This window comes from Rhipicephalus sanguineus, chromosome 1 (genome assembly GCF_013339695.2).
Source record: "Rhipicephalus sanguineus isolate Rsan-2018 chromosome 1, BIME_Rsan_1.4, whole genome shotgun sequence".
Lineage (NCBI taxonomy): Eukaryota > Metazoa > Arthropoda > Arachnida > Ixodida > Ixodidae > Rhipicephalus > Rhipicephalus sanguineus.
Window position 1 is genome coordinate 209,853,039 of NC_051176.1, and position 15,697 is coordinate 209,868,735.

Here is a 15,697-nt window from a genome sequence, read left to right on the forward strand (position 1 = left end):
ATGATACTCAAAAGCTTTCATGTAAGTGCCCCAATGTTTTTAGACAACCCATTATATATTAGCATATTGCGGTGAGATGAAGGCACGTATTTTTACGGAACTCCGAGAAGGCCTTCATACTGAACTTAAGTATTCATTCTTGAAATCTCGCTCTCTAGTCTCTGTTACAGCTATATACAATCGATCCAGGAACAACAATGACTACACATAAAGAAAAATAGAGACGGAACGTGCTTTCCAGCTACCGCAGAGATGGCTTGTTCGTAATAATTGCTACTCTAACCGAATGTGATAATTACACGAACGCGTAGCTGTGGAGTGCACCGTTGTCTGCAAATTCTGGCGATGTTATTATGCGCCGTTTTTTTTTTTTTTCGTTGCTTGTGCCCGTGATCTCTCCGATCGGTGCGCTGCAAGGCCACTGCGACGGCCACTCAACGGGAGGAAGGGGGGGGGGGTATGCTCAAGCTTACGTGGAAAAAAGGAAGGAAAAGAGAGAAAGGAAGGCGACGAAGAGTGCCGATTGCTAGACTTTATTTCGCCAACGCGCTCGTCCATCTCTTTCTCTTCGCGCTGGGTGTACCCTTAGCGTACGCCTCTCAGACACTTGTTTATTCTGGAGAACAAAAGAAGCGGGACTTGCGACACGGCCAGGGATCGAACCGCGGCGTCGCGGGAAGCGAACGAGGAGCACGCAGGATGCGCGCGCGACCGGGGTCCTACTGCGTCCGCTGGTTCCGACCAGAGCCGGCCGTCGTCACAATGGCCGCCATGAAAAGCTGAGCACAAAGAGGGAAGTATAGGCGCCAGTAGGAGTGGAGTTGAAGCATTGCTGACGTCGCAGCTTTTGTTACGGGTGAGACTCAAGAGTGCCGGGGCCTTCTATCAACGTACACGGTGCAGAAGCAAACGCACCTACAAACTGAGTGGTTCCTTCCTCCGGTCAAGCCCAAAGAAGAAGCAGCAGCGGACGCGCAAAGTAGCACGGCTCGCTAGCGCTCTCTTTTCCTTCGCCCCGCGCCCCGTTACTTATATTTTGTTTTCTTTTTAAGTACCACCAGGAGTCCCCTGCCCTTAGCAGCGCCATTGTGCCGACCGCATCGATTTCGATAAGAAATAGCGCGTCTGCTCTTGGCCCACGGTGCGCGGCGTCACTGCGCGGCTCCCGATTGATGTGACGCACGTGCTCTGCCACACCCTCACTCGCCAAGAAGCCGGGACGCGCGACTAGTGAGCTCCGAGCCGCACCGTAGTCTGGACATCGCATAGTCAAAATGTCGCATTGCCCTCGAGGCCTCTGCCTTTTTCTTTGCGAGCATCTTCGAAGTCGTTAAAAGTTCGGCTCTCGAGGCATGGCGCATAAATAAGTCAGGGCAGTTCATTGAACATTTGTTGAATAATTGATTAAGCAGCATTGCCATGCTGCCTTTTATGACCGGACGACTTCCGGCCACTGATGCGCAACAGCCCACCCCCCCTTTTTACTCCTCTTCACTACGGCCTAGAAAAAAAAAGAAAGCTACGTGGCACGCAATTGCATGCAGTGTCCAAAAAATGCGGCTGCACAGTACTGCCGCCCTTTCTCATATCGTTAGAGCGGCTTTATAGGTCGTTAAACCCCGCCGATCGATCAGCAGCATCAGCTGCTTTCAAATAACTGGGGATTGTATTGTTGGACAAGCCGTGATTTCCACTACTGTGTGCAAATAAAAATCTGTAATCGCAACCATATATTTGTTCGATGTGCTTGGATAAGCGTTTACCAATATTAAAGCTTAAAAACTCTATCTTACCACGAAGACAGCTAGCCATTGAGTAGGCTAAATTTGACAAAACAAAAAGGGATCAACCAGATCAGAATATGCGTATCTCTGGGGAAGACAATTCAACAGAAAAAAAAAACGTTTTTTGATCACTCCCGCCGTTTTCTGATAGGTCTCAACATGTATCTTGCGAGAATAATTGAATCAAGGCTTGATAAAGTCGATAATACATCAAATCTGGCTGTTGCTTATGGCAATACTAAGACATTCATCTCAACGTGGCAACACTACAGCAACCTCCGAACAGCGTTAAAGCGGACAACGTTCGGCCGCGCTTAGAACGTCGTTAAAGCTTACTGGCCCGTGCAACGCAAATGTGTTATCTCGGTGGTGCTTTTTTGATCAAGGGCCCCAATGACGTCTGAAGAGTTCAGTGACCCGTTCGTCTATTCGCAGCCCCTGCTTCAATGGCTTGTATCCGTGGAGTGCCGCGAGGACGTGGTGATGCTGCTACTGAATCTCATCTTGTCCTTTGGAGATGTCCTGGCTTTCACGTTCGCCTGGCTGCGGGCGCTCACTTACCTGGAACAAGAGCAGGGCGCACCGCGAACCGCTCACCTGTTCATCAGTGCGCTCCTGTCTTGCATCACATGCTTTTGGAGCTGGTTCCTGGGTTACCGACTCTGGTACGGATCGGCGTACGGCACCATCCATATCTGAGACGGGGTGTTTGTTGGCCATTCGCTTTGGACATGCGCATCGACATACCCCTCGCAAAGAATAATACGCGCGCCGGTTTTAGTTTGTCAAGCTATGTGCCGAAGCCCGATTTCCAGCAGCTGAGACGCGTCCATTTATTACCGGCAGCAGAAGTCCAATTTCCATTATTCAAAAAACATTGCCGCCGTGTCAACTGGGAGGCTCTTGCACACTGTCATTTCCGGACCTCAAGCATTCTAAAGATTTCTCTTATACATTAACGAGAACGTTTTTGTTCCCACAATAACAATTAATTTTATAACGTCACCTGTTCAACCAGGCCCGTAGCCGAGGGGGGGTGGGGGCAAGGTGCTCGCCCCCCTCCCTTCTGAAATTTTTATGACGCATAGTGTTTTATGGAAAATAAATCATGAAAATAGAGTTTTTCTCAAATAGTCAAGGCTTTCAGCGAGTGCCCCTCCCCCCCCCTACCCCTCCCCGGAAAAAAATTCCTGGCGACGGGTCTGTGTTCAACGCTTCTATTTCGTATGCTTTGTACCTGCAGTGAGCTAAAAGCAAATATTGCTCTTGAATTTAAAGGCGTAGGGGTCGCGACTAGCAGTTTTATGATAAACTTAAGCAGGCAAGCAAGCCTTGGCATCACTCCACAATGGCGTAAGGATCGTATGGGAGATGGATGGTATAACTGCGTTACTAAATATAGTCGCAGAATTAAAGCTCCGTGTTCCCCTCAAAACAACACAGGGTGGCCAAATACCAACAACCGAGAACAATAAGCACGACAGCATCGTGTGAGTGAACCATCGCAGCGCTCACATTTCCGTTATTTTGACTACACGGAAATGTAATTGCACACGTAACAACGAGCTGTAGCATCATCTGCCCGTATCTGCCCCACTAGCTCACGAAAGCAGCCCAAATACTAAGTACATTCAGACGAAACGAGCATGTTGCAACACGTTCCTGAGGATACGCTATCAACTACAACAGCAAAAAAAAAAAGTTTGATTTGTATTAATCTTATTGCAACGCTGCAAACTATCCCGGCTGTATTTCACTCGGGTCAATGTTAACCCCCTTCGCCTATCTCCCCATCCCCACCGCCCCATTTACACAGCTATCTCTTCACTCTGCGGTAATGGAATAAAATGCTTGGCATTTTCCATTTGCGACACTCTCGCGAGACCATCCAGCTTCGTGACCCTTCTCGCCGCCCTGTCCGACGACAGCCAGTGCTAGACGTAATTGCGAAAGAATTCGCAGGGCCATCGTACCCTTTCGTCTCTGAAAAGAAATTTGCCCGACCTTACTTTTGCGACAGGCATAGGGCGTCCGTTGTACTTTCACTTCTGCGCTGTGAATGTGTCTGAAAAATCGCGCCATCCGCCAGGCTGATTGACGACCTAACGAATGTCGTGTGCACTATGTTGTGACACCTTTATTTAGGAGAAGACTAGCTATTTGGACATCTCAGCATTGCAGCCGCTTCTAATCATCTCCCTATTGAAGGGGCTGTTATTTTCTTATGATTGCGCTATTCAGTTAGTCGGAGATTGTCGTAACGGTGCACCAAGCTATCTAGGTACAATCTGAAGTGTCTCAACTTTAGCGATATACTTCTTATATAGTTTTCCGCAAGCACAACCAGCGTTTTCCACACTGTAGCCCGTGGACCCCCCGGATTTCGCAGTAAAGCTGAAGGGCATCGCTTCACACGCGCGCCACTAACGAGCATTGTCTGTCAAAAGAGCAAGCGAGACGTCAAAGGAGAAACTGCCAGGACCTGTCTCGACGAAGTCTTCCTTATCCATATCGATTTGAACTGAATTGAAAGCACCAAAGCGTGTTATATATAAATCGCACATTAGAAGTTAGGCAGACTTCACTTGAACCTCATTTCTGCACTCTCCATTCTAGAATTCACCTCAACTTTTCTCATCGATCGTACAAAACACGAACGACAGAAAAAAAAAAGCCTCAGGCATAATCCTGGCTGTTTTAAATGCGATAAGACTTCGGCTGTTGTCCTGTCGGGTCAGGCGTCTGGGCTTTTCCTGGAAAGTCAGAATCAGTGGCCGGTTGTCTTGGCGCTGAGATATTGCGTTTTGGGCTTAGTAAGTAGGCGCTGAAAATTGTATTTTGGTCGCTGAATAGGGACAATAATACCTCGAAATTTTCAGCAAAAAATAACGATAACAACTGAGCAGAGACCTACTCTGCCTATGACCTAACGGAAGAGTGCCGATAGGCAACGTTGAAACGGGTGGCATTATTAACAAAATCGCTATACCAGTAGCAAAGTATAAGCCAATCAGAAAATTCCACATGCACTCTGTGCTCAATGGGAGCCACTTGTAACCCCTTCTGCAACGAATTCTCGAAGTCTGATTATAACCACATGTGCTTACGACCTTCTACTTATGTATGTATGTATGTATGTATGTATGTATGTATGTGTGTGTGTGTGTGTGTGTGTGTGTGTGTGTGTGTGTGTGGTGTGTGCGCGCGTGTGCGCGCGCGCGCGCGCGCGCGTGTGTGTGTGTGTGTGTGTGTGTGTGTGTGTGTGTGTGTGTGTGTGTGTGTGTGTGTGTGTGTGTGTGTGTGTGTGTGTGTCTGTGTGTGTGTGTGAACCTTGCAGACAAAACAAGTTAAACGCGTAAACATTGAAGTCGTATCGCATCCCAGTAGACCTAATTACAAAATACTGATTACGCCTATTGACAGGTTGAAGTTGCGTCATGAAGTAAAAGAAAAGTAAAATACTAATTGCTAATATATTTCGCGTCATTCAGTAGATGACCCCCTAAATAAACAAAAAAAAACTTGAATAGTAAAACACAAAAACACATCGCACTACTTTCTTTACTCTTATTTACTTTCCATTACTCCCGCAGTAAGTTATCACTTACTAGCACGGATACTCGAAGGTAAATGCTGCTTCCAATCGCTAGTCTGCATAATCAAAAGGAAGTTGAGTGTTCATAGAAATACCGTTACCCAGAGCTGTAATCATGTAAAAAAAAGCAAATTATGGGACTGGAGAGTTCTGGCCCTACATTCGCAAAAAAGAAGGGGGGGGGGGGTTCATACGCTGGAACTGTTGGCAAGAGAAAATTTCAGCAAATTCTGATCCTAGAGATACGATTAGCAAATGCAGCCGGCTAATGCACGCAGCACTTACAGAAGGCACGTTTTGTGAATCCGGCTTCTAGGGCTCAATTCTTCAAGCTCATTGCTTGTATGCGTTGTCGGCCACCGGCTTCAATAATCTTATGCCCCATCGCCACGGTTCGCTCACACCTGTTCTAACAGCTACAGCGAACACATCGTTTCTACGAAATAACTTATAAATAAGAGAGTATTACATCACAATACACATTATTCTCAATAATATAAAGTCCCTGCACGACTAGTCCCATATCCCGCAAATCCCACTGTTTTTGAAGCCTGAAACCTGTTCGAAATTATGTGCGATAACCACTGACCAACTGCTTGAGTTCATACTGTCCAAGACATCACTATAAGTAATCCAACTTATTTCACTCTTCGCGGATCTCAAGTGTGCTTAGTACAACTGATACAGTACACAGAGTATAGTGTGAATACAAAATGAAACTATTGTGCAGCGCTAACATTATGCAGCGCTAATTAGCCTACATGCAAAGACTGGAACACGCATAAGAATCTAATAGTTTTGCCTCGCATTCAAATATATTGAATGAGAAACCTATCCAAGCAGAACTTTTTGTTGGGCTAGTTGGTGCATGTTAACGGAAGGAGAAACCTATCAGCCGCAGCAGATTGGTGTCTACGGCTTTACTCTTCTAAGCTCGAGATCGTGGATTGACTCCGGGCTGTAGCCACATATCGACGGTACTCAAATGCAAAACTTCATTTACAAACCTCAATGTGGCTAAAAATTAATCCAGCTTTGCTCGCTGCGTCGTTCCTTTCAATGACGTCGTAAACCTGATCTGCAAATACACAGAATTCGGCGTGGTTTGCGAGAAAAGTCATAGTTTGCACCCAAAGGCGTCGAATCGGTAAAAATATCAATGCATTCGACAACTACACGAAGCATGACAAATTTTTGGTTCTATCGGCGGCACATTGCAGTAAACATTTGTTTACAGATTAAACGAATAAGCATTGTGTCACGCGCTCACAGGCAAACAAATCTCAGTCTATGGCCATGAACACTCGCTGTCACAACACTGGTGTGCCTAACAGTGGAGAAACAGCTGAGCGGACACGGTGTGTTGCCTTTCGCTGCAACGCGTGGGACTAAAAGACACAGAGGAAGACAGCGCGCACAACGACCACCAACTTCTCGGCTCGCTCAGCCTTGCCGCAGAGAGATTCTTTCGGAATAGAGGAGGAAACAGGGTATTGAGCAGGATTCCATAGCAGCGGGCGCAGCGGGAAACGAGCCTGTGGACGGGCTGTAAAATCGCGCTCACGACTCTACGGTCCTGCTGTCAACATACGCCAACACACCCGACTCGACGCCCCCCCCCCCCCCAAAAAAAAAAGTAAAAGAAAAAGAAACCTTGTCGACAGCCGCAAGTGGCTTCTCTGCATGGTGAGGTCATCCGCGCGAAGCGCTAGCGAGTGGAGGAAACACGCATCAGCCTACTCCCCACCCCCTCTGCCTTTACAAGGCACGAGGAGAAATTGTGTGAGATATGTCATGGTAAGAAGGAAAACATGGCGCTATCTGCCGTAACACTTACAGCAGCACGCCTCAGTCCAGAGATGATGCGCATCAAGCCACGCACTCGATTGCTTACCATCGCAACGACAGCGTACAATGCCGACGGGTACGCGCTTGGCAATCATACGGAACATCACGGCGACGGCGAAATTGCGCTTGCAGTGTCCTTATGGATGCTGTCACAATAAAACTTTCCCCTATGCTGGAAAACCGTGTCAGTATTTTGCTAGTGTAGTCTCACGAGCAGAGGTGCATTCGAGTGATAAAGACTGACTTAGAGGACCTTGACTGCATTTGGGACGAACTTAAAAATATTTTTGTTCACTAGTGCACATGAGCCATCACCACTAATATTTTTGCACGCCAACTTTGGCTAGCTTTTCGTTCCTACGAACACTTTTCGCGCAAGAAAGTTCGTGTGAATACATACCCTGATGTATGGAAACATAAGCCCGAGTTCACAAAGACACCTGGATTTTCTTGAAATGCATTTGATGGAGGCGAAAATGCTTGAGGCCCGTGTACTTAGATTTAGGTGCGCGTTAAAGAACCCCAGGAGGTCGAAATTTCCGAAGCCCTCCACTACGGCGTCCCTCATAATCATATCGTGGTTGTGGAGCGTTAAACCCCAACAGTTATTATCATTATTTTTGAAATGCATTCAGTGCAGCGACAATAGTATCAAAGTCACGCAGGGCACTTCGCATCTCTGTCGGACTAGTTAAAAAGCGGCCCGTGCCACTGGGGCCTGTTGAATCGACGAAATAAAACAAGACGCGGAGTGCGTTCGCTGAAGGCACGTGCGGCGTGACAGAAAAAAAGAGGGCGTCGTATCTATGAAGGGCTCCAACAACACGAGGTGACATAGGCGGCCGTACTCATAATTTGCGATGGTAAGCCCACAATAAACCGAGAAAGTCCCGCGCTTGTTCGCTTCAACACGCCATCGTGATGCTGGACACCACTAACAAAGCTGGCCGACCAATGGCGATGAGCACTTACGAACTAAAAGCTTCGTGAATTTAGCCCTTGCATTCATGGTTAACGAAAAAATTCAGCATAACGGCTTTTTCTTTCTTTTTTTTTTCGTGAATACGGGTTTCGGACCCTCACTCACGAAAAAGTCGTAACGCTAAACCTGTTCAGCACTGGCAGGTGCCACGCAGTTGTGATGTTGGTCATATATTATTTTCAAAGGCGGCCGCCCAGTAGTGAAGAGCACTTCACATTGGAAAGCTGTGCGAGTTCAGCGTCTGAATGTGGCGGAACCCCAATCGCTAATAAAATAGACCTCGGTCCACCACTCCACTTTCATCCGACGTGTAGAGTTGCCCGCACAAAAGACCTCCCAGGTGCTACAACTATTTTCAATACCGATGTTCTAGGGCCGCTCGGGAATTTGACTTAATTGATTTAGACAGTAGCACAAACGTTTGAGCGTCTAAGAAGTTTGGAACACGTTACACGCGTCGGGCTGCGACATACCACATATTCCTGCTTCGTGACAACACGTAAACGAGAAAGTTATATGCCGCAAAAGTGCGTGTTAATACACTTACTTTTTTGTAAGGTGCATTGCCTCCGAGAGGGAATGTTGCCAGGGGAAAAAATAATGTGCTTCTTGACACACACCACACACACACACACACACACACACACACCACACACACACACACACACACACACACACACACACACACACACACGCACACGCACACGCACACGCACGCGCGCGCGCGCCGCACGCACGCACGCACGCACACACACACACTTCTTGTCCATGGGCGGAAGCATGTTACTCACGTCCGATTTTACAATAACTCATGTCTTAGTCGCAAAATGCGTCTCTTAGCTCTTGCAAAAGATGCACTGGGTGTCTTAACAATTCTGCGCAGTGTACACCAAAGCAATGCAGAGAAAGGCACGCTGCTCTTCTATGCATGGATCTCACATACTCAAATATCCATGAAATAAAGACTTTCTTCCATGCTATTGTGACCACGTACACGCTATAGCAATAAAAAAAATACGCGACTGCCAGCCCACCGTCGGCAATGGCGACCCGAATGCCCTTTATGTTCCTTCGATAGTGACTACAGCTATGTAGGTTCTGACTTTTTGGCCTTAGAAGATGCCGCTACGTGAATACGGATGTGAATAAGCATTGTTATATCGAAACAAGGGATTCTTCTTTGTGGGCTCATCTTTCATACGGTTTCACCGTTTTGCATGGCTTTATAGATGCGTATTATAATAATGTTGCAATGGTCTCACGACTAGGTTTATTCCTTTTAACGTCTTATTTTAGCCATCCGCTCTTTGGTAACGCTTGATTACTCTTCGGCGTACAACAGATTGAAATGTGTGGTGGGTCGTCGTCGTCTCTTTAAACTCGTGTCGGACGGTACGCTTGGACCTGATGAGAAATCTATTGAACCAGGTCAGAACAGCGTTCCTTCGATTGCAGTTATACTTAAATTTTCAATTCCTGGCGACTTGGGAAGCTTCTGCCTCCGTCACTGTTCAGCCTTATTATCTACATCCGAAATAGGAAAATGCGCCCGCCTATTGCAGCAACAATGATGGACTTCATTCGGACGCACATATTAAATGTGTTGTACTCTAAAAGGTAACCTGATCGAACATTGTTGACTATAACTGTTGAAAGCGTGGTTAAGATGGCGCATAATTAAAAAAGAAAAAAAAACCGCCAGGCCTGCGCTGAAAGCGCAGCACAATCATAGCGAAAGCTGGAAGAGCGGCATTTTTACAACCCGTTGTAAGCTCTCTTGGGGCTACTAATACAAGTACACCTGCAAGGTAACCCACTACTTCATAAATAATAAATTTTGTGAAGTTGGGAAGTACCGACTGTACGTCACTATTCTTCATTGTGTGGAGAAGCGAGGTACCCACCTGCAAGGCATTATGCGCACTTTGTTGATGCGGCGGCTGCTGACGATGGAGGTTCATGCCCGAGTCCTTTGTAATGGGTTGGAAGCTTTAAACGACCCACTAGTTACGTAATTCGCATTGTTTGACGCCCGGCCGTTACTTCACTCTCCTACCACGCTATATAACATAAGTTAACATGAGAAAGAGAGAGAGGGGAAAATAACTTCATTGAGGCCCCGAGGAAACGAATCATGGGGGCGCCTTATGGGCGCCCTTGGCAACTAACACAAACACCCTTGCGAGGTACCCACTACGCGATAAATCATCATAATTTTTGTGTAATAGGGAAGCAGCCACTATGTCACTTTTCGTCATTCTGCGGAGAACCGTGGTACCCGCTACACATCTGTAAGGCATTATGTGAACTTTGTTGGTGCTGTGCGTGATGACGATGAAGAATTATGGCTGATCCCTTTGTAATGTGGTGGAATCATTCAACGAGCCACTCGTTGCGCGATTCGCATTGTTTGACGCCTGGTAACAGAATTCACGTTGTGTGACGCCTGGTTGTTATTTTGCTCTTCTACTACGCTATATTACATATGCCAATGTGGTTCCTTTCCGACATGAGGCCTGTATAGGGTCTTTTTGCAACGCAATTTCCAGCACCGGTATGGCTCTGTGGTAGAATACTTGGATCCCACGCAGAGCGCCCAGGTTCGAGCCCCATTCTATCCTGCATGTTTTCTCTTATTTCTCTACGGCGCCAAAAACGGCCGTTGTTGTGATCTCATAACAGCTTCCGCTGTAAAAGCCCTATCCCAAATTACGCATATTGCTTTTATTGTAACGTTGGCATACTATGGGTCTTCATGATGACCGTAGCGCCAGTGAAAGCGCTGAAATCGAATTGTTTGTTATTATAATCAGCTCCTGAAATCAGTTCCCGTGCCGAGTCAGCGCCGTACAGCAAGAATTTCTTGCAGTGGATGCGGCGTACTAAGCTGTGGTTGCCGATTTGTTGGAAATACAGAACACACTGCGCAATCTGTAGATGTAATATGAAGACTTTAGAAATATGAAAATGCTTTCAAATTGTTGGAGCTATGAAAAACACGGAAGCTTATGCATTACGATTTATTTTTGTGTGCGTCAACGAGCGATGTCAAGGGCCTACACAGAGTGCAGTCTTAAATTGTTTTTATGCATCAGGACAGGACCGGTTATTTCTCTATTACAAAACTCCGGATTTCCCTGTACTTGGAGCCACTGCATTATCTGGCAAAGTCGCTGTATTTTTCTCTTGTAGCCATAACGGCCCACATGGTGCTAACGACGCCGTCAAAATGTGTGGTGGTAGAGCCACTATGTGCAGAATGGTTCCGGTACCCCAACATGCATACCGCGTTTCTTTTCTTTTTTTTTTTTTGGAAAATGACGCGCCGCCTTGGCTACGAGCGGCGCTGGATAACACTCCCAGGGATTAAATGTGCAGAAATAGCCAATGAAGTGGACGGGGAAGTGCCTTCCGTCGTAGCTCAATTGGTAGAGCACTGGACGTGTAATTCGAAGGCTGTCGGCTCGATAAAGGGTGAATTTTCGTCAATTTTAATTTATTTCAATTTGCGTCATAATTACTACACTACAGTTAAAAGGCAACAATGCATCTTCCCTGTGCTTTCCATGGTCTATCAGTTGGATGCATTTGGTTATGCCTAACAAAAAAAAACGAACCCTTTGAACAAAATACTCCCCTTCTTTCGTTCAGAAACGTCGTTTCTGATATGATCTTTCCTCAAATAGAACGGCTCATACACTTAAAAAATCTCGCGGTTTGGTATTGCCGCGCATCGTACCTGCGACCCCCTGCCCAAGAGTCAACTATCTTAAGTGTTACGCCATTTTCGCGGGTCTTTAAGCCTTTCAGACGCCACCTATATGAAGAACTGTCTGTATATGCGTCAAATTTACACAATATTATTTCAAGGCACTCGATATTCTACTTAAACAAAAATAATGCCTTAATGCGTTGATTTATGTGCGTTATAGTAATTACTCCTAATTAAGCGGTCTAAATAGTTATTCATCCTGAAGTCATTCACGCTCTGTTCTTGCATAATAAAATCAAATCTCTGACTAGATATACAGCGTAAATTCGTGTTCGGTTATGTCCATTTTGAGCACAGAAAAATTGTACTTTTGTCGTGGCTCGCGGGAAGCGGCACGTCGAACTACTCGTCGAACATGGTGCCTTCAGCAAAATGGTCATATACAACAGTACACTGCAAAATGAAGTTAAAAGGAGACACATTTATTAGGCAGGATGTTCAATTCATCAAAATGCCAATGTATCTTGCGCTTTCTTAGCCACTGTTCGACACAACTAGCAAAAATAAGTGGTGTACACATTTGTGTACAAAGCGTATCAAAGGGTTAAGCTGTAGATAAATCTCAATCATATGAATGAGGCGCTTAGACGAAAGCGCAGTTGCAGTTGCCTAGCGTCTCGTAGCGGTTTATTGCAAAACGTGCAACCGCGTTTATATACAGCGTCAGAAGTTACATGTATAAGTAGTATTTGCGCCACGTCCATCCATGACGCAATAACCATTGACTAATGTTGAAAACGCCGGGGCACGGACGGCGACTTTTTAGGACAAATGTCGGGATGAGTAGGATGAAGACGGAATAGCGAAACTATAGCGAGATGACGAATGTGATGCTAACAATACAAGCCGCACCACCCGCCCCCAAAAAATGTTTAGCAGGTGTTACACTCCTGTAACACAAGAAGGCGAAAGCCGGGCTGCACATCGGTAACGCCTCAAGTTTGTACCTCTGCCGAGCCGCCGGTCGCGTTTCCGTGCGGTCGCGGCCAACGTTCTTAGAATAGCGTTAGTTACGGCGGCGCGAGCCTCCTCGATATGGCAGCGTACTTGCGCGACCTTCCTCGCTTGGGACAAACGTGCGGGAGCTCTCCCACAGCTGGCCTCCCCTCTACATGCGACGCGCCACTCCTGCGCCTGTGTGGCACACCAGCGCACAACGCGTGCGCGCGACTTAGTGGGCAGCGGCACCTGTTGCTCCCGAGATGCGACGCCGTGAGAGGAGGAACCGACTGCACACGTGCGCTGCAGTTCATTTTGGAAGTAATGCACTCAACACGATGTATCTACCATGGGCTACTGAAAATGTTACCGCATCCTTACTATATCAGCGTTTAAGGAGACAACCCATCATAACGGGGATTAAATATTATAGGGTGCGCAGACCTATATGTACAGCCGAGTGCATCTGCGACCCTTCTAGTTTAATATCAGTTTCCCTTACGAAGTACATGTCGTAAGACGAACGGGCTTAGGTTCAACGCGAGGAAATGTTTTGTGAGAACCATCATTGAAGTTCTTTAGACTGAAGCTGGCCTACATTAGTTTATCGTCGGCAAGTCAGATATTGCGTCGTGTTCATCTTCCGTCTGCACACGCACCCGGCAATAACTCCTTGAAAGGCTTATCGAGGCTGCTTAAGCCTCTGAGAGAGAATTGTAGCTTTCAAGCACTTAGGCATTTCTGTCGCGATTAAGAAAATACGGTCTTGTGACCTAGTTTGATTTGCACTGCCTATGCAAATCGTGTTCGTGTTTCATTGCATATGCAAATATGTGCCATGCTCAGGATTATGCCTATGCGGTTTTTCCGTAAACATTTTGATAGGGGGCACTGTATTTTTGCGCATTTTGGAGTAGGAAAAGGAGAAGCGGAGGCAGAAATGCGACACACACACAGCAGCTGTAACATCGGGTATCATTCGCCTACATATGAATGCGATTTGCGCAGGTACTTCACGGAGCCCATTCGCCGGTGGCGTCGAGATACCAGCACAATCTGCGTGCTTTCAGCGGCTGCGGGTCGGAGAGGCGCCTTGGAGGAGCTCAGCAAAGAGCCAGAGGTCGGTTCCTTGGGACAACTGGCTTGCGACTCCCACGGCGACGAGCAGTGCCTCACTGGCTCGCAGAGCCGACAGGTCCTTTCTTGACACCGAAGAGACGAGTGCGCCTGGCTACACCAGCGCCGGTTTTCTCTCCTGTCTGGCCATCATTTCGTGCTCTTGCTCTTCGCATCTACTGCCGGCCCTGGAGCAACCCTGTGATCGCATGCTCAAGCGTCAAGCAAAAACATTTCGCGTATTGTATTACTTTAATGCACCTGTGAGAATTTTTCGAGACGTACGGAGATACTCGCGAAAAATGGCTGCCAGACATTTTTCCTAGTTTTCGTAAGTTTAACATCCGTGAATACTGACTGAGAGCAATGTTTAAACACAATGATAACGCATAAATATTATGTGCATCAAAAGAACAGCGAGGCGCAAACATTACCGTGCCTAAAACACAACCGATATATCGACCGGTATCACCGGTCTTGTAAAAAAAAAACATTAAAGTACTTTCTGTGCATTCTTCCGGCTGGCGTATATATACGATGTTGGCGCTATATGAATACATTCTTCGGAATACATAATATGTTTCTTTATGAATAGGCTCCTGAGGTAATTACGCCTGCTGGCAGAGAGGTGCTCTTTCGTTATGTGCTCTTCTACGTTTACTTCACGTGTCGGCCTTTGTGCTGCGTCATTGTTGCAACAATATGAGGGATTGCCTACTGGGTTGCACGATGCTCAAGAGAAAGCAATGTCCATACTACTAATTCACAAGAGCGAGTTTGTGCAGCCGCTTCCGTTATGCTTTAGTAGTCTCTCTGAGAAAGCACTGAGGCTCCATGAAAAAAAATTAAAGAAAAGAAAACGCAGTGTTGTCTGCATTTTGATCACGTACCGCAGTTCTTAACGTGCCGAATATCGCCTGTTGCGGACCGTACATTTATTTCGCTCGTTGCGTTTATATTTTGCGGACATCTGAAAACTGATAAAATCTCAGGTTGTGAATAAACACGGAATATACGAAAGCGACTCCCTTTTTTTCTCCGAGACTTCAAGTAGCCTCAATTTTTGTGTTTATACGTTACAGCCTCACGAATTAGGAACACGCTGCTATTGACGTGCTTGTCATAAATGCCGTGAGCACCGTCACAAGCGTTCAGCGACAAATACTCGTCCCGAGCGCATCGTATTCCTGCCAACCGACGTGGATATAGCAATAATATGTGTTGAAGTGGGCCAGTTGGTTTTGTGACATGATAGAACTAAACGCTGCAAGCAACACTGTCGACATGCGCGCAGCGACCCAAGACGTAGACGCAGAAGCGCGTGTTGCCATCGTGAATACAGCAGAAAATCAACGCTACGACTCCGTTTACACGTCTCTTTGTTGCATGTACAATAGACGTAAGAGTAGGTAGCCGTATTTCTGACGCGTGTCTCCAAGACTTATCCACTTAAGATTAGATGCCCGGAATGCGCAACACGTGGACCACCACCTTTGACCTGCCACCGTTCAGTGCTTGTCCGTCGTTGTCGTATACGTTCAGCAATCACTGTTATGCGCATATTACGAAAAGTCGCATTGGCAGAGAGTATATGAACAATCACCAGTACACCAAGTGATTCCTTACGCTTTGTCACCTAGCACGAGCTGATAGATAAAAGT

General features: G+C 46.6%; 1 protein-coding gene across 1 annotated transcript; it reads left to right on the forward strand.

Annotated features, from left to right (window-relative positions):
- Positions 1-2,261: 2,261 nt before the first annotated feature.
- On the forward strand, positions 2,262-14,363 carry LOC125759802 (uncharacterized). Its single transcript, XM_049419012.1, has 2 exons — positions 2,262-2,449; positions 13,929-14,363. The coding sequence occupies exons 1-2, from the start codon at positions 2,268-2,270 to the stop codon at positions 14,125-14,127; spliced, it is 381 nt and encodes a 126-aa protein (XP_049274969.1). The 5' UTR covers positions 2,262-2,267; the 3' UTR covers positions 14,128-14,363.
- Positions 14,364-15,697: the final 1,334 nt, after the last annotated feature.